The sequence below is a fragment of the Notolepis coatsorum genome, assembly GCF_963971535.1.
Source record: "Notolepis coatsorum genome assembly, contig: SCAFFOLD_380, whole genome shotgun sequence".
Classification (NCBI taxonomy): domain Eukaryota; kingdom Metazoa; phylum Chordata; class Actinopteri; order Aulopiformes; family Paralepididae; genus Notolepis; species Notolepis coatsorum.
This window is the reverse complement of record NW_028173899.1, coordinates 63,363-83,039: the sequence shown is the minus strand read 5'-3', so window position 1 is coordinate 83,039 and position 19,677 is coordinate 63,363. Positions and strand designations below refer to the sequence as shown.

The following is a 19,677-nucleotide window of genomic DNA, read 5'->3' as shown; positions in this document are numbered from 1 at the left end:
TGTTGTGAATGTAGCCGGGTCAGAGGAAGTGGCTTCTTTATTGGGGCTGAGGACGGCCTGTCACAACAGGGTCTGTCTGGACGATTGGACTGAAGCGCGGAGCGTCGGGGAACAATACCTGTTGCAGGATTATTTCGGTGGAACGGAAGGTCCTGATGAAGGGGATCTTTTTTTTCATGAGCTGGATATAAAAACTGACACAAATGGACTGACGGGACCTTTTTGGGTTGCTCATATGTTGTTCTTGATGACATATTATGTGTTGAATGGGAGTATGGATATTTTTTTGTTTGGGTGGAGCTTCAATGTTTTTTTTGTTGTGTTGCAGACGGACAGGTGTATTTTAGCATTTTTTTTATTGTGAGATCTCATGTGGTTTTAAGTGTGATGGGGACATATGTTGCCCGATATAATGTGTAGTTAGTTGTTTTTAATTGTATTGACATACAATTACATTGTACATTGTAATGAGAAATATGTAAATAAATGTTTTTCTAAAATCAAACAAAATCTCTCTCTCTCTCTCTCTCTCTCTCTCTCTCTCTCTCTCTCTCTCTCTCTCTTTCTCTCTTTCTCTCTCTCTCTCTCTCTCTCTCTCTCTCTCTCTCTCTCTCTCTCTCTCTCTCTCTCTCTCTCTCTCTCTCTCTCAGGCAGAACAGCTGTGTGGTGACCAGAGGGGCCTATCTGGATGTCCTGGTCATTCTGTGTGGACCATTGACAGGCCTTCTCACTGGTGGGTGCACTTATATATATAATATATATACTGTAACATACATATAATTTGTGGGAGACTTTTTTATTGTGCCCTCAGTTCGTAGTGTTTTATTTGTTTGTTTATTTGTTTGGGTGGCCCTAGTGGGAACCCCTAAACCTGGTCAAGTTGGTGCCATGCTCTACCTATTGCGCTACACAGGGAATCAAACCGCTAACCCAAGCATTGTCGGTGCCATACTCTACCTTTGGAAGTACAGGGTGACTAGCACACTGCAATAAAAGTGGTCGAAGGAAATGTGTCCTTAGCCCTTCATTAGGAACCAATGAGGCCATGGAAAACAGCGGTCAGCCTGGGCCTCGCTAGCTGCCAGACTTAGGTGCCAATGGAGGATGCAGGCGGGGTTGGAAATGGGGATTAATTAGCGAGCAAGACTTTTCTTACAACCAGTGGATGTGAAATGTCTCTTCTTTTCAGAGAAATGTCCTGGTAAGGACCAGGGTAGAAACCATTGCCAGTCAATGACTTCAGTCCCACAGTAGGATATTTTCAGTGAATAGTTCTGTTCATGAAAACTGGTCCACTATAGGGAGGTGTAGTGGTTACATCATTGCGGTTTCCGGCCGGTCCACCTCGCAAAATTGCAACGTATTTCCCCATTGCCCATTTCTAAATCGTCTCGTTTAAAACAAATAAAGCATGAACATTTGCATGGTGTACCTTTCTGTGCGTATTCATCCACAATCTATAGCTCAACATGAAAATATTCGCAATTAATTGTAAAATAATTACGTCGAATTTCATTTCAACCAAAAATGCTTAAACAATAATGTTAGTGATAGAAGGGAACTCATTTTGTGCAAAAATGGAAACCTTTCCAATGTTCATTTGGCTTTCAGTGCCAAAAACGTAAAACGTCGTTTTTGGATTGTTTTTTCTTTTTTTCAATATTTGTATTCATTATTCATCCAGGGACCTTGGTGTTACCATAGGGAATGAGTCTGAGATCGCCAAAGTGCAATACCGGCCGCATCCAGCTAGACGGCGGTATCGAGCACCCTTTGAAACCTTATATCTTGCCCTCAAATGTCTCCGGGTGCAGTTTTCTGGGTCGGGCGAGTGGAGCGGTTCTCTCGGTTGCATTGAAGCGCGTCAAATATCCTCGATCCATATGTTGTGGTGGGTTATGTCGTGGACCAAATGGACATCGGATATACCAGATGGCGATCAAACAATTGGAATATTATTTTTGGAATACTTCCGATCACAGGTAAGGACTATCTGAGGTCAATTTTAGCTTGATCGTGCAATGCTTATACCGATCGGGCTGATAAGCGTTTTTAGTGTTTAATACGAATGCCGTTACTGGCAATCAAATAATCAGAAACGACCCCCCCCCCCCCTTCATGCATTCATGATTAAACATAATACCTATTGTATACATTTGATTTGGGAATAGTAGCGTGTCCAGGCAAGAAACGGCAACACTTATAGTATGTATCACGTATAAGGCTCTAGCTCAGCATTTCGGGAATTACCCCAGACCATTCTAAAACTATACTTATATTCACCACGGTATAACACGGGAATGTATGGATGAAAAAATGTATTCTTTTTCACATATTGAACGATAGATAGTTGATGTCAAATGGGCCATAGTATTGTATCCATAGCTATAATATAGAATATAGTTATAGCTGCTCTACAAACAAGGTGACGCACTCCTATCTTTTAAAGCGTGGCATTGCTACAACGGGACCCATCTACTGCCTGGCACTGAATGTGTTAACGTGGGGCCTGGGGACCCCAGGATCCTTATCATAACAGGGAACAGTTTCATTTCACTGTCATGTTCTTTGTTAGAAGTGACCATATTCACACAGCGGAAATTTTGCTCTCATGTATTGCTCAGGTTGGGATCCCTTTTATGAATCCCAACCTGAGCATGACCATTAAAGGGGAGAATGGCCGCCTTGTGAATATGGTAATTAGAGTGGCGCTGTCATACAATCTCTATGTATGTCCTCAATCAGCATCGCTGCCATGGTGGGGTGTAGTCCTATGTAGTGTAGTGGTGTCCCTTATCTGGTGAAAATGAGCTTTTTGAAACACATGCCAATGTTATGTGAGAAGACATGGTGCAGCAATTTATATTGGTTAGGTTCAGAAAATGCATAGCAAGATTTTGAATCATCATCTGCTTTATCAATTTAAGGGACATCGGTTTAACGTCTCATCCGAAGGACGAATGATGAAATTGTGTCTAACAACTGATATCTTGAGGCGGGTCGCTGCGACAAAACATTATGAAATGGGCATCCACGGCCTATCACCTATCAGTCTGGCGTCCTTGGGATGAGGAACCACTGTACTAGAGCCATCCTGATCACCTGCTGTTAGGTCTGTCTTCTCACTATGTAGCCAGTGTGTTTTCTACCAGTTGCTGAGGAGCAATAGGAGCATAAGCTCCCAACAGGCCCCACTGAGAGAGGCTGTCCCGCGCTTTCTGTTTGGACTGTTGACACAAGTTGGCTGCATGTCTAGTGTAGTTCTGTGTGTGTGTGTGTGCGTGCGTGCGTGCGTGCGTGCGTGTGCGGTGTGCGCGTGTGTGTGCGTGCAGGGCGGTTAGGGGTCTCCAGAGTGGAAGAATGTGAAACCAAAGGCGAACGCTCTTTCTGACAGATGGTGCGATTGTGCCTATGACCCAGTTAAAGGAGGAGCGATATAGACGGAGAGAGAGAGAGAGAGAGAGAGAGAGAGTGACAGAGAGAGAGAGACACACAGAGAGGGGTGGGGGCTGCATGTTTGGCTGACCATGTGCTGAACACATGCTCCAGTCGGCAGTGGAAACATTTTGGGCTTTTCTTAAAACAAGCTCCTACATTCAGGGCCGGCCCTCTTGGCCCTTACATAACAAACTCACACCAAACGCTCCCTGCATGCTTACACACACATTCTCTATCACTCTGTCTCTCTCTGTCGCTCTGTCTCTCTCTCTCTCTCTCTCTCTCTCTCCGTTGCTCTGTCTCTCTCTGTCACTCGGTCTCTGTCTCTCTGTCCTTCTGTCTATCTGTCTCTGTCCTTCTGTCTCTCTCTGTCACTCTGTCTCTGTCCTTCTGTCTCTCTGTCTCTGTCACTCTGTCTCTGTCTCTGTCACTCTGTCTCTGTCCTTCTGTCTCTCTGTCTCTGTCCTTCTGTCTCTCTGTCTCTGTCACTCTGTCTCTGTCCTTCTGTCTCTCTGTCTCTGTCCTTCTGTCTCTCTGTCCTTCTGTCTCTCTGTCTCTGTCCTTCTGTCTCTCTGTCACTCGGTCTCTGTCTCTGTGCTTCTGTCTCTCTGTCACTCGGTCTCTGTCCTTCTGTCTCTCTGTCTCTGTCTCTCTGTCTCTGTCCTTCTGTCTCTCTGTCTCTGTCCTTCTGTCTCTCTGTCTCTGTCCTTCTGTCTCTCTGTCTCTGTCTCTCTGTCTCTGTCCTTCTGTCTCTCTGTCTCTGTCACTCTGTCTCTGTCCTTCTGTCTCTCTGTCTCTGTCTCTCTGTCTCTGTCCTTCTGTCTCTCTGTCTCTGTCTCTCTGTCTCTGTCCTTCTGTCTCTCTGTCTCTGTCACTCTGTCTCTGTCTCTGTCCTTCTGTCTCTCTGTCTCTGTCTCTCTGTCTCTGTCCTTCTGTCTCTCTGTCTCTGTCTCTCTGTCTCTGTCCTTCTGTCTCTCTGTCACTCGGTCTCTGTCTCTCTGTCTCTGTCACTATCGGTCACTCTGTCTCTGTCCTTCTGTCTCTCTGTCTCTGTCTCTCTGTCTCTGTCCTTCTGTCTCTCTGTCTCTGTCTCTCTGTCTCTGTCCTTCTGTCTCTCTGTCTCTGTCTCTCTGTCTCTGTCCTTCTGTCTCTCTGTCTCTGTCTCTCTGTTTCTGTCCTTCTGTCTCTCTGTCTCTGTCACTCTGTCTCTGTCCTTCTGTCTCTCTGTCACTCGGTCTCTGTCTCTCTGTCTCTGTCACTCTCTGTCTGTTCTTCTGTCTCTCTGTCACTCTCTGTCACTCTGTCTGTTCTTCTGTCACTCTCTGTCACTTGGTCTCTGTCCTTCTGTCTCTGTCTCTCTCTGTCACTCAGTCTCTGTCATTCTGTCTATGTCGCTCTGTCTTTGTCATTCTGTCTCTATTGGTCTGTAGCTCTGTCTCTATCACTCTGTCTCTGTCTGTCTGTCTATCTCTCTATCACTCTTATCACTGTAGTGTCCTGCCTCTCTCTATCACTGTCTCTGTCACTCTGTCTCTCACTTTGTCTTCTGGTCTGTCGCTATCACTCTGTCTCTCTGTTGGTCTGTCTCTCACTTAGTCTTTCTGTCTCTATCTATCACTGTCTCTCACTTAGTATTTTTGTCTCTATCACTCGTATCACTCCATCACTGTGTCTCTCTCTATCACTGTCTCTCACTTAGTCTTTTTGTCCCTCTCTATCACTCGTATCACTCCATCACTGTGTCTCTCTCTATCACTGTCTCTCACTTAGTCTTTTTGTCCCTCTCTATCACTCGTATCACTCCATCACTGTGTCTCTCTCCTGCACTCTCTATCACCCTGTCTCTCTCACTCTCTGATCTGTCTTTCAGTGCCTCTCTGTCCTGTCTTCCTTCTGTTTACTTTGTGTTTTCTTTTTCTTTTTAAAAGGTATGGTGAAATTGATGTTTTAGTAACATTGATGAGCATTTTGAAAGCAATTCTTAAAAAGATTCACTTTTAAAAACAATCTTAAATTGTATTTAACACTGGAAAGTATTTTCTTTTGTTTTTTTTGTTTTCTGTTTCTTTGCTTGCATGTAATTCTAGCCATCTTAATTGTTAGTTTCGTTGTGCATTGTGTGTTGAGTACTGACTTTTAATAATTCTGTTTTGTAATTGTTTTTGTATGTTTTGTGTGGACCCCAGGAGGACTAGCTGGTTGCCATGGCACCAGCTAATGGGTAATAAAATCAAATCAAATCTGTCCTACAGATGAATCTCAATGTCTCAAACAAACCACGTAAAAGTCTGTCTTTCCCCAGTCCTATTGTAAGCAGCAGGGTTTAAAGCGTATATACATATACATAGCATATATACACCAGTGGGAAAAGAGGTGAACAATAATGGACCTAATTCAAGCCCCGTCCTAATTTATTGATCCTCCAATCACAACTATTGCTTCCCTCTGTTAATTCTCTTTTTCCCTCTTTCTTGTTTTTTCCCCCTCCTCTTTTTAACTGGCATCATGCACTAAGTAGGAACTTATTTATTGGCCAGTTTCCTCCAGACATTCCCGGTACTGAGCACCAGTCTCTGAGGCTGTGTGTGTGTGCATGTGCGTGTGTGTGTGTGTGTGTTTGGGGGGTGGGGTCTCCTCCCCACATGTATTTCTCTGCGGCGGCCCATTTGATCCTTCCAAAGTCGTAAAAATCCCAATCCCCACCTCCACCCCCCTCCATCTCTCCCTCCATCATTCCTCCTCTTGCTGCTTACCAGCCAGGCCAGTAAAAATAGCAGTTGGGGCTGAGAGTTGAGAGATAGAGAGAGAGAGAGAGAGAGAGAGAGAGAGAGAGAGAGAGAGAGAGAGAGAGAGAGAGAGAGAGAGAGAGAGAGAGAGAGAGAGAGAGAGAGAGAGAGAGAGAGAGAGAGAGAGAGAGAGAGAGAGAGAGAGAGAGAGAGAGAGAGAGAGAGAGAGAGAGAGAGAGAGAGAGAGAGAGAGAGAGAGAGAGAGAGAGAGAGAGAGAGAGAGAGAGAGAGAGAGAGAGAGAGAGAGAGAGAGAGAGAGAGAGAGAGAGAGAGAGAGAAGAGAGAGAGAGAGAGAGAGAGAGAGAGAGAGAACATGTGTTTGTTAGCAGCGTAATCCTGAAGTTAAATCAAACACCATTATTACTGGATGTGACTGAGGATTGGACTGGGTGCATACACAAACATACACACACACACACACACACACACACACACACACACACACACACACACACGGTTTTTAAGGTAATTAGAAGGAGGACTCGTGCTAATAGTGAAGCTCCACCACAGGAACAAGGCTGAGTCAAGCTGCTCAACTCACATCTGCAACACACACACACACACACACACACACACACACACACACACACACACACACACACACACACACACACACACACACACACACACACACACACACACACGTAGCGTCTGGGATTTGTTTTTCGTGGTGGAACCTGATGTAAATTCCAGCTGTGTATGTGCACGTGTGTGTGTATATGCACATATGTGTGTGTGCATGCGCGTGTCTGTCTACTCTGTTTGCGTAATGTGTATTTGACATGGCAAAGTATACTTTCACTGTCATCCTTTAGTGAGCTATGGTAAACTCTTGTTTTAGTATGTCATATATATATATATATATATATATATATGTATGTATGCCCGCTGATGATGCCATTGTTGAAATATGTTTAAGTGGCCACACACACACACACACGATGGGGCTTTTCAGTGCGTCAGCAGCATGACTTAGGCCATATCCAGACCAAACCGATTTCGGTCGTATCAGTCAAAGTATTTTATTGTATGCACCTTTCATCCACACGGAACTGCGTTCTGGGGGCCTGAATACGCTATTTTCTGAAACCGGCTCCCAGAGTGGGCAAATCTGAAGACGCCCCCCTTGCGTTGCCATCTTTACAAGCCTATACGCATATTTTCCTGAACCGATGACGCGATAGCCCACCTCTCCCTTAACCCGCATGTGCAAACTCAGCCAACATCACAACAACAATGGCATCGTACAGAGTAGTTGCATTTGTGTTACAGAAGCTATTGAGCTTGATTTTGATTTAACAGCTAAATGTACTGCGCCTGTACTACCACCGTTGACAACAGATTGACATCTCCCTTAATCCGTATGCGCAAACCCAGCCAACAAAAATAAACATGATACATATATGTCTTATATGTCCAGATATGTCCTGGCTAGAAGTGTTTATTAAACACCGGGAGGCTACTGTGATGAAATACACGATACGATACTAGCTAGAGGTTAGCGTCACATAGCGGGCCAGGGCTGTACGCTAAGCTTTTTCACTAGGGGCACACTTGCCCCTAAATGAGAAATTTAGGGGCAAAAAATATTTTTTAGGGGCACATTTTTTAATAACAATTTTACCATTATTAAAAAAATATGTTCCTCCTGCCTCATTACTGTGGTCCTTTTATTTAACATTTAAGTGCGTTTGTTTTCAGGTTTGTATCTTTTATAATGAACCAACTGAGAAAGTGTGTAAATCACTAATAGAACAAAAACAACAAACTGTGTGTGTGTGTGTGCGCGCGCTTGTGTAGTGCTCCTTGAATGAGATCACCACAACACACACACACCATTGCATTAATCAGGAGGACAAGAAACTCTGCATACATTTGTTTCACAATGAAAAGTGCTTTAGAAATCAAATGAATTATTATTGTAAATAACCCCATGAAAGGTTTATTATTTGTATGGGTAATTACCTGCTTCATATTTGTGATGTTACTGGTTTCAGTGTGTGCCTAAAGTGATCAATGTGTTGGGCCGTTTATAGAGATCTATGCCAATTAATGTTTATGTATATCCGGGACTTTTTTTAATAAGAATTGAGAGGTATTTGTATATGTGACCTTTATTTTGAAAACCGTGTTGCGACGCAACCTTATTTACATTTGCGCTTTTGACAGTGAAATGTTCAGTCCAACTTAGCTGGAAGGAAAGACTAATCAAAAAGGTTTAATTGACCCGTATGAGGCTCTTACGGTAGGACTACTCACCTAATGCATAGCTGAACCTGAACGTTAGAAGTGTCCGTGTCCCCGTCTCACATCATCACGTCAATCATCATCATCTTATCATCTCTCCACATCGGACGTGGTTGTCATAAGATGGACTGATATCCACTCCGTTGTTCTTGCAGAGCAAAATTTGCGTCTTAAATGTATTGAAATGAGGTGCTTCTTTGGCGATGCAATAGTCCATATTGAAAGGAAGAGAGGCCACATTCAGTTTCGTTTTGCTAGGAATTATGGGATTTGGTGTTGGATGTATAGACTACGCAGATAGTGACATGGTCTTTAATCGCACGATAGACTACAAGTACCAAGTATATAGCGTGACCCAGATTCACTCCACACGCAAATCTTTTTTTTCACTCAGGCTATCGGTGATCGCAGTAAGTTCATTCATTGCCGACAGATTCTTTCATAGCACCACGACATTGTGTCGCACTGTACAGCCTTGGTTGTAGGCTAATGTTTTTTTTTTAAATGTATCCAATTTGTATGGATTAATTTAGGAGTGAAATGCGAATGAAGGGTTGAAATCACAACTCGCAACGTTGCTCCCAAATAATATTTCCAACTCGCAACGGCCAAATTAAGGGGCAATTTGCGACGAGATCATCGCAGTGTACAGCCCCGCGGGCCTTTTTCTGAAAACCCAAGTAGTAGCCAAGCACATACTGTTCCATAGCATACGCCTTCAGTTGATCATGACAAATCCTCTCTTACCTCGACGATTAAAAAGCCTCCATAATTTAGTAAATAGTATTCCCATGGCTGGTGTTGAGATTTACGATGCCAGCTGTAGCCAGCCAGCTAGTGTTGATGCTATTCAATGCTATCAACATTAGCTAAATAGCTAACCAACTAAATACAATAGACAGTGGTATCCTGAGGTAACGTTAAATACAGACAACTTTTGCTACAATAAGACAGTGGTATCCTGAGGTGACGTTAAATACAGACAACGTTTGCTAGTCGAAAGGACTGGACACAGGGACAAGTTAAACATCAATCAATAAATGTAATACAACAGGTAGTTCGAGCTGTGCTGTCGTGGCTACGACCGCACCATATTATATACGGCTTTGACACGCTCTCTCTCTCCTGCCGATTAAAATCCTCATCATCGATTGCTTGTAGCTGCATTTTGCGCGTGTGAGCCGCGGTCTCTCTCTCCTCTCCTTTGGAAAACTAGCGTGAGCTCAAAAGCACAGAACCGGATGACACAAGTTGTTCCGCTAGTTAAAACAACGATAACACTTCCGGTCGGGGGGTTTCAAAATAAATGAGCGATGTCTAAAACAGGAAAGACATTTATTTTGTACATTTGTGGCACGCACTTATTTCTTGAGACAATTTCGTTTTTACGGAAAACATTTTTTAAATGAAAACGAAATGAAAACTAAAAAGATCTAAATCTTTTTCGTCTGGACATGGCCTTACACATCAGAACATGTCTAACCAAGCCCCTAATGTATACACTACACTCACACATACGCACACACAAAGACACACGTACATACGTCCTCACATACATACGGAGGCTCATACACACACACACACACACACACACACACACACACACACACACACACACACACACACACCTGTTCCACTACACTTCATAGCATAACAAACACACACAAACCTCAGACTCACACACTCTGACAGTCACACAGGCGTGCTCTCTCCTGGCTCTCTCTCCCTCTCTCACTCCTCTCTCTCTCTCTCTCTCTCTCGCACTCTCTCTCTCTCTCCCTCTCTATATCCTCTCTATTCTCTCTATCCCTCTCTCTCTCTCTCTCTCTCTCTCTCAGACACTTTTAAGAACTAAGGAAGGAAATGCTTGTGGTCTTGGCCTGCCCTTGGCTGTTACGCTACATCTCGGATAGGATAATTAAGTCTGCCCAAAAGCCCTGTTTGTTGACCCTCCGTCCAAATACAGCAGGAGGAGTGAATACACACCTCCCAAAAGCCGTCCCGCGGAGGCCAGGGCTGGTTTATTTAAACCAAATGTTGTGGTTTCATTTTGTTTAAATATTTGACCTGTGTTTGGAATAAGGTCCTCTCACATACAAGGCTCACATGCTCTCTCTCTCTCTCTCTCTTTCACTCTCTCTCTCTCTCTCTCTCTCTCTCTCTCTCTCTCTCTCTCTCTCTCTCTCTCTCTCTCCTCTCTCTCTCTCTCTCTCTCTCTCTCATATATGCATGCATGCACATACATACTGTGTGCGCATACACACACAATGATGTACAACATATAACCATAGGAGAGTCAAATTATTATTTATTTTATTTTTGAATAGTATTTTCAGATATGTTTTTGTTAGACTGTGGTATAATATATTTTTTAAATAACTGCATGATGGGAAGTGTAGTATTTAGTAGTTCATTATCTTGGGTGCTGCTGTGTCTGTGTGTCAGCTCACAGGGCATGTAGTGTGTGTGTGGGTGGGTGGATGGGTGTCTGGTGGGATGAAGAGGCTCTGGCTTTATAATTTTCGAATTGATCTACAAAAATCTAAACAGATTTACTGGAATTCGTCCCATGTTTTCACAATGGTTTGAGAGGACTTGCTGGCATGAAGGGTACACACACAAGCACAGGACTACTATCTTCCTCAATACACAGTTTCTTACACACACACACACACACACACACACACACACACACACACACACACACTCACACTCACACTCACACACACACACACTCACACTCACATCTCACACTCACACTCACACTCACACACACACACACACACATGCACACACACAGAACATTTAATTTCCTAACTGCATCACCATGGCCTCTCTCTCTCTCTCTCTCTCTCTCTCTCTCTCTCTCTCTCTCTCTCTCTCTCTCTCTCTCTCTCTCTCTCTCTCTCTCTCTCTCTCTCTCTCTCTCTCTCTCTCTCTCTCTCAACTGCTCAAATTCTGCTACTTTTATAAAAGCCTGTTTTCTCATTAATGATTTTGTCCCTCCCACTCTTTCTCCCCCTCTCTCCCTCTCCCCTTCCCTCTCTCTCTCCCTCTCCCCTCTCCTTGCCTCTCTCTCCCTCTCTCCTCTCTGTGTGTCTGCATCTCTCTAATGAGTGTATACGGAGGAGCAAAGTTGAGTGTAGGTTTCTCCTTGTTAGTCTCGTCTCTTCCTTCACCTCCCTCTCCTCCTGTTGCCGCTGACTTCGCTCTGGTGCTCTTAACTCATACCTTCTGGGTAAAACGCCATCGCTGTAAGTCAATGGGGAGACTGCGAAACTTGCGAGTGCTTAAAATATATGAAATATTATAGCTATGGATCTAATAACACTGTCGATTGTCAGTGAGTTGCTTCTGGTCAACATGCAAAAAACTTATTGTTTTTTTCATCCGTACATTTCCGTTTTATACCGTTTTGAATAGTATAGTTTGGGTGATTTTTTGTAATCGCAGGAAAATATGCGATAATAGCCCTTTAGTGAAATCCAGTTATCACGTTGTAATTTTTCGCCTGATTATCGAATCTTCCTGAAATCAATGCTATATTATCGTTATTATCCTTCCTCATGCACCCATGAAATGGGGCTTGGACCCCCCCCCCCCCCCCCCACCGCCACCAACGGTAAACAGCACATACACACAGACAGCTTCAATCACGGGAGAAAGAAATATCAGATCAACGCAAGATTGGATATATAGTGTTCTTACCTTGTCTCTGATGTAATGAAAAAAAAAGATCCAATTATCTGATTGCCATTCCAAGTACCTACTGGTCGCGGAGGTCTGCATTGCATATGAACTAGGGGGGGGGGGGGCTAGTTGATGCATCGTTGTAAACACTGGTCCTGCCGGAGTATTTAAACCCCCGCCCGGCTCAGCTCGGCCCAGAAAACAAACTACATCGTTTCAAATGGAGTGCAATAGCGGCCGAAGGCGTTAGAGGCCAGTATTGACCGTCTGCCAACTCAGACACATTCAGAACAGTATGCACAGCCTGCCTCGATGAATTATGAATGGCAATAGCGAATAAAAGAAATAACGATTAAAACCCGACTTTTCTCGTGATTGGTGTTCAAGCAATGGCGAGTTAACCCGACTTTTTTTGTCATTGGCTCCCAATGAATTAAGTTGTGTGTGCGTGTGCATGCAAACTTGTGTGTGTAGGTGTGTGTGTATGATACCCTTAGCTCAGTGTTTCTCAAAGTGTGGGGCGCGCCCCCCAGAGGGGGCGCAGAGGCATGACAGGGGGGGCCTTGAGATAAAAAAATAAATAAAAAATTGGATTACAGAAAATTATCACTAAAGTGCTATCTGTTGCAGCTGCACTGTTCTCCATGAAAATACCATATTTGGATAAGTTTGACCATTTCTCAAAATCTGAAAATCATTATTTAATAAAACACAGAAAAGGATCACCAAGTTACTCTGGATTAAAAAAAAATTTACAGACAACATTGAGACAAAGCTTCCTGACACATCTCCATCCAAACTCTTGGAAGAACTCATTGAAATCTCATCTGATACCACCTGGAGAGCTAGTTCCAGAGTGTGGTGCTGAGTACCAAGTATCTCATGATGCAGCAGTTAAGATGTTGATACCATTCAGCACCACATATCTGTGTGAAGCTGGCTTTTCATCCATCTGAAAACAAAATATAGGGCCTAGTTGAGCCTTGAGGATGACATGCGTGTTGCCTTGTCAAAGACTGGCAGCAATAAAGACTGTTTGCTTATTTCCTATGTTCGCTTTGTAAATTCCCAGTCACTGAGTGAAGATCTGCTGTTTTGCAAATATGTCAAAAACAGAGCGACAGCTGATGAGCTCTTCAAAATTATTGACAGTTACCTGACAGAACATGGACTGAAATGGGAGAAGTGTGTGGGCTTTTGCTCTGACGGTGCGCAGGCCATGGCAGGGAAAAGGAGGGGGCTACAGGCGCTCATCAAGGGGGTCTCGCCAAACGCGCAATGGACGCACTGTAAATTCACAGAGAGGCGCCAGCGTCAAGACAGCTTAGCCCTGAGCTGAATGAGGTTTTGACAGAAGTTATAAACGTGGTAAATTTCATCAAAACCCGACCCCTGAAAGCGCGCCTGTTCTCTGCACTGTGTGAGGAGATGGGAGCTGACCATTCTGCAGTGCTGTTTCACAGCGAGGCAAGGTGTCTCTCGCGAGGGAAGGTGTTGTCAATTTTAAAGGTCACGATATTGGTGTTATTTCAATCAATTTAAACATGGCCCATTTCATGACTATTTTGTTGGGGCGGGGGGGGGGGGCAAAATATTTTGGTCCGCCGAACGGGGGCCTGACAGAAAAAGTTTGAGAAGCACTGCCTTAGCTCATGGGATTGAACTCCCAACAGTCCTTAAAGTGTGAGATTCTCCCCTCTGTTGCAGAGTTTAAATCCTTGATCCTCCAACCTTTGTCAATAAAGTTGTACGTGTTTTAATTGTTATCCTTACTTTTTGCCTTGCCTTGTTGTCTTATTGTTATGATTTATATGTTGTTGTTTTTTTGGTTAACTTTCTGTATGGACACTCGATGTGACTGTAAATGAGGGAAACCTCAGTTGCCTTTCGAGTTTAAATAAAGGTATGAAATGTTAGAAAAGCAAGACTTAATTTCTGTTTTTAACTATGGCACACAGTGTATAACTCAATAACCAATAGGGGCACACTGTCCTTTCTCCCTAATAATAATTACGATGACGATAATAATAAACACACGCACACACCACTCTTTTTTCATTTTCCCTTCATTTTAGCTTGACAGAGACCCCACTCTCTGCCTCTGACACTCCCATTCTTCTCCAGTCATCCTCATCTCTCTCTCTCCCTCTCTCTCCCTCTCTCTCCTCCTTCCATCATTACTGTTATTACTGTCCTCCCCACCATTATGACCATTAGGCTGCGTTCAATGTGGCTCGCCAGACCCCCTTTGAGGATCCGGTTCCATAGTAACCTGGCCCGTCTCCACGGTAACCCGGCCCATCTCCGGGGGAATGCGGCATTTCCCGCTCTTTTGTTGGGCCCGTGTTGAGTGCTGCTCGGGGGCCAGATTGAGTTGCACTGGGTTTCTTAAGCCGTGTGTGTGTATGTGTATGTGTATGTGTGTGTGTGTGTGTGTGTGTGTGTGCGTGTGCATGTGCGTGTGCGTGTGTTGGACTAATTGAGTTGGCTGTGAGGAGTCTTGGAGCAGTGCTGCAGGGTGGAGTGGGACTTTAGAATGTTCTTGGATTACTCAATAACTGCCCCAGCACTGGATTATGCTTATATTTCAGAGGAAAGTGTGTGTGTGTGTGCACGTGTGCATGCATGTTACTAGGCCTGTTGCAATAAGCAATAAATCAATTTATCGCGCAATAATGAAAATGAATGCAATGATTTTGACGGGCGCAATTAATTGCTATTTGCGTGTTTGTTTTAATGAGGCGGGAACCAGTACCTCTCCGTGTGGGGAGGCGGGCCGCTGACGTTACTACAGAGTACAGCACGGGAGCTCCTGTGAGCACCATGCGTATGTTGGGCAGTAGCAACGCTACATAGCTTAACTACATTTCTCAGTAGCGTGATGGTAGCGTCGCTCCTTTTGAACCAAGTAGCGTTCTTTGTAGTGTAGCTATTTTTAGACCCAAGTAGTGATGTAGCGTGAACAAACGCTATACGCTACTGCCTGGAGAAACTGGACTGCTAAATAAAGATTAAAGATCTAGCGTTGATGCTATGACGCTTCCTCCTCATCGTTGATTGCCTGTAGTAGCTGCATCTAACGTTAGTAGCTAACGTTAAAACTAACCTAAAGTTAGTTGTTCACCAACAATCTCAACATTTGTTTTATCATTAGCTCAAAAACACAGAACCGGACGACACAAGTTGTCCGCTCATAGGTTCTGCTAGGATAATAACAACAATACTTCCGGTCGGTGGGTTTCAAAATAAAAGAGCAAAGTCTAAAACACCGGAAAAGATGTTTATTTTGTACAGCGTTTTCCTCCACGAGTACTCAAGTACATCATGTGATCAATCGATCTGTTTTTTTTTGCCCATCCCTAGTTTATCCTGTGCTGAAAAGTCTCCATTCCAATAGAGATAGTATATATTTGTGTTTATTTGATTATTGTTGAGCTATATTTTAATCGAGAGTAACTGGTACTGTACTGCCCTGTCAAGGCAGACTGCAGTAACTCAAAAAAAGTCAAAATTGAGTTATGAGTGAAATTGAACTTGTCAATAAATGTTTTATCTTGTGACCAAGTTTCAGATGTTAATGTCGCACAGTTTTGGAGATATGGGGTTTTAAAAACTGCAGTAACTACAAAATCACACTCAAAAACCAGGCAGACCGCAGTAAATTCCAAACAGTGAAAAATGGCTTTAAAGTGTTTTGACTTGCCATCCAAAATGTGTTATAGGTAGATAGATGATAGTACCCAGATTTAACATGTATTAATGAAGTAATCTTTAGGCATACAAAAATATGACATAATTATTTTAATTAACCCCCAAAAAGCAGATACTGCACTCTGCTGCACAGTTCCCTCAAATAATTATACAGGTAATGTACAGGCAAAGTGCAGTAACTTCAAATACAATGTTGTTTTCCCACCAGCTTTCATAACTTAACCTAGCCATTTTGAAAATGAAATTTAACACCTGAATATATTGGAATGATGATGATCCAAATAAAATGGCTAGGTTAAGTTATGAAAGCTGGAGGGAAAACAACATTGTATTTGAAGTTACTGCACTTTGCCTGTACATTACCTGTATAATTATTTAAGGGAACTGTGCAGCAGAGTGCAGTATCTGCTTTTTGGGGGTTAATTAAAATAATTATGTCATATTTTTGTATGCCTAAAGATTACTTCATTAATACATGTTAAATCTGGGTACTATCATCTATCTACCTATAACACATTTTGGATGGCAAGTCAAAAAACTTTAAAGCCATTTTTCTCAGTTTCACTTTTTTGAAGTTACTGCGGTCTGCCTTGACAGGGCAGTGTAGCTTACTACATTTTCCAAGTAGCTTGCCCATCACATAATCCGCGAGCCACAGTAAACAAACGTGAGCCACAATTAGGGTGACCAGGTGTCCCGCTTTTGGTTGTATACTGCACAGCCATTTTACCTAATGTCCCACGTCCCTCTTTTCGAAGCAAAAAATAAAAACATGGGTCTAAAAGCCCCTTCCTACAGTAAACGTAGCAACCTGCCTCTTGTCCACACACATTGCTCTGCTCGTTTTATCATTGCTCTCACGGAGATAAAACTGGGAACGAGGTTACTCTGCTTCTGACGCTACCTCATATCTGATTGGTTAGGTAGTAATTTAGGATATTTAAAATGTCTTCCAATGTTAAATAAAGGTTTATTGCACTTTGAAACGGTTTCCTTGCATTATTATGCTATTATCATTATATTAGTAAAAAAAAAAAAAGTTTATTGAAAACTTTTGGGAAATACATTTCTCAAAAAAATTATTTCTCTCAAAACCGCAATAATATCACTTATCGCAATAATTTCTGGGACAATTAATCGCCCAGCAAAATGTGTTATCGTGACAGGCCTACATGTTACTGTTTATTTGTGTCTTCACCGCTCACCAGGGTGTCAAGTTCACAGGTGGCCTCTGCTTAGTTGCCGCAGTCTGGGGCATTTCCAGACATTTAGCCAGATGCTCCAATAAAAGTCAAAATAGAAAAACCACAAAAAAGTACGAGATTCTTCAGTTGTGTCTGCGATAATCCGTCTCCGTGGGTTTGTCCTGCTGCCTGTATCAGTTCTTCAACCTGTTCCTCTGACCGTTCCTCTGACCTTCCTCAGACTCCGAGCTGGGTCATCTCCGTAAAGAGACGCTAGCCGTGCTGATGACCTCTGAGCTGGTGGCCCCCGGTGCCCCTGTCTCCAGCGCCCTGACCCCCGGTGCCCCTGTCTCCAGCGCCCTGACCCCCGGTGCCCCTGTCTCCAGCGCCCTGACCCCCGGTGCCCCTGTCTCCAGCGCCCTGACCCCCGGTGCCCCTGTCTCCAGCACCCTGACCCCCGGTGCCCCTGTCTCCAGCGCCCTGGGCCCCGGCAGCACCCAGTACCTGCTCAGCCTGGCCCGGCTGGCCCTCAGTGCCGGTGTGGAGCTCCCGCATCTCTGGGGTGCCCCTCAGCCGGGACCCCGGCTCTTGGGGCATCTGCTGCGGTGCCCGCACTACGAGGTGAGGGAGCGGGCACTGGAGGGGCTCCTGAGGAGACTGCAGGAGGAGAGGGAGGAGGAGGGCACGAGGAGACCTCTGTGGCTTGACGAGACCACCCTGGCTAGCCTCACCAGTCTGGCTCTTCATGAGATGCACCCCCAGTGTCTGGCCAAGGTGGGACCACACACCACACACACACTACACACACACTACACACACACACACACACACACACACACACACGCACACACACACACACTACACACACACACACACACACACACACACACACACACACACACACACACACACACACACACACACACACACACACACACACACACACATACATACACACACACACACACACAATATGGGGGGACCTTTGTTAGTTTTTTTTACTGCCTATGTACGTGTCTGGTGTGTTTATGGGTGAATGTGCGTGCATAGATAATCTCCTGTGTGGCGTTGCTCTGTGTGTGTGTGTGTGTGTGTGTGTGTGACAGCCGTGCAAAGCCTTGACTGATGTCTCCATCTCTTCCATCTAAGCCGTCAGAACCGCAGGCCGTAAGCAGCACGGTCTCCAGAGCCTTTCATCGCGCGGCGAAGAGCCGTAGCAAATGGACTCCATTCATCGCAATCACTCTCAGCCACAATGACAATTGCTGTAAATTGATTGCACATTACACATCCATATCCATATTGCAGAAGGCTCGCGTGAGAGACTAATCGATGCTAGGAAGGCACGCCAAACCCTGATTCTCTTCTCCCCCCCCCCCCCCCTCTCTCTCTCTCTGTTCCACTCAATCACACATTCACACAAGAGGTTTGGTAAGTTTCCACTGGGGGCAGGTTTTGGAGAGTAAAGTCAGTCTTGTATTTCCTGTTTAGGGCAGTGGGTCTTATTTCAATGTGTTCATGAAAGCAGGACAGCCAACCGCTAGCTCCCTGCTCTCCTCTCCTCTGCCCCGCTCTGCCCCTCCTGTCATTAACACTGTTCCAAAACTGACAGGAGTCAGCGCTGCTGGGAATAGGCGGGCGTGTGTGTGTGTGTGTGTGTGTGCGCGCGCGTGCATGCATGGGCATCATTGTGTAGATGCGTGTGTCTGGTTGTACCGTGTGTGTGTGTGCTGGTGTGTAGTACATTAGCATCTGAACGTGCATGTGTGTGATTTCTGTGTCTATGTACACTAGGGATGGGTACCGAATTCGGTACGTTTGAGGTACCGAACCGAAACACGTCGGTACTACCGAGTATCGAATCAAGTGAGAAACCGAAAAAAAAATAAAAAAAAAATACAAAAATAACTTTTTTATTAAATTTTTTTTTTTTTACTTTTTTTTTTTTTTTTTTTTTACTTTTTTTTTTTCATGTCAACGTTCACAGCACAATATATGCTTACCTAGGATTTTACTTGATTCAACAACAAAGCAGTCGGAGCAATGACAAGCCGAAAACTGTCGAAATTGTAGTTATTTGAAGTTTGGATTTTTTTTTTTACGACTGAGGTAGGTAAATTACATTTCTTGAGACTAAAGTACCGAAAAAAGGTACCGTTGGGTACCGGTATCGATTCAAATGTGAAAGGTACCCATCCCTAATGTACACTAGTGTATTATTATTGTGTGTGCATTTAAAGGAGTAACGTTGGTGTTTATACTCTGCATGTATGTCTGTCTACGTGTGTGTGCGTGCGTGTGTGTGTGCACCAAGCCCTGCTTTATAGGCCAGCCGTTAATGTTTAAGCGTCGGCCCGTTAAGCCGTGCCTCCCGGTGCCAAGGACACACCAACGGGCTTGTTGCCATGGTGAGCCGAGGGCTTCACTAAAGCATGCTGGGAGAGTGAGGAGCAGGAGTGGGTGTGGATTCCTCAGTGGGTCAGGCTTTAGTGTGAGCTGCCCTGGTGCCCTTTTAAAGAGGCCTTTTAAGTCCATAGGAGACCAACCACCCCCCCAGTCCCGATGAAAAACACACAGCACTGCGCCGCTCTGATGCGTGCCGTCTGGGCTTCTGTGAGGAA

General features: G+C 44.3%; 1 protein-coding gene across 1 annotated transcript in view; it reads left to right on the top strand.

The window, feature by feature from the left end:
* LOC311247672 (tRNA (32-2'-O)-methyltransferase regulator THADA-like) overlaps positions 1-19,677 on the top strand; it is a gene marked incomplete at its 5' end in the record, with an annotated part of 165,195 nt that overhangs the window by 100,645 nt on the left and 44,873 nt on the right. Inside the window, 2 exons of the mRNA XM_084338686.1 lie at positions 651-733; positions 17,298-17,830. Coding sequence (XP_084194812.1) covers positions 651-733; positions 17,298-17,830 — 616 coding nt within the window. The remainder of the gene's footprint in view (positions 1-650; positions 734-17,297; positions 17,831-19,677) is intronic.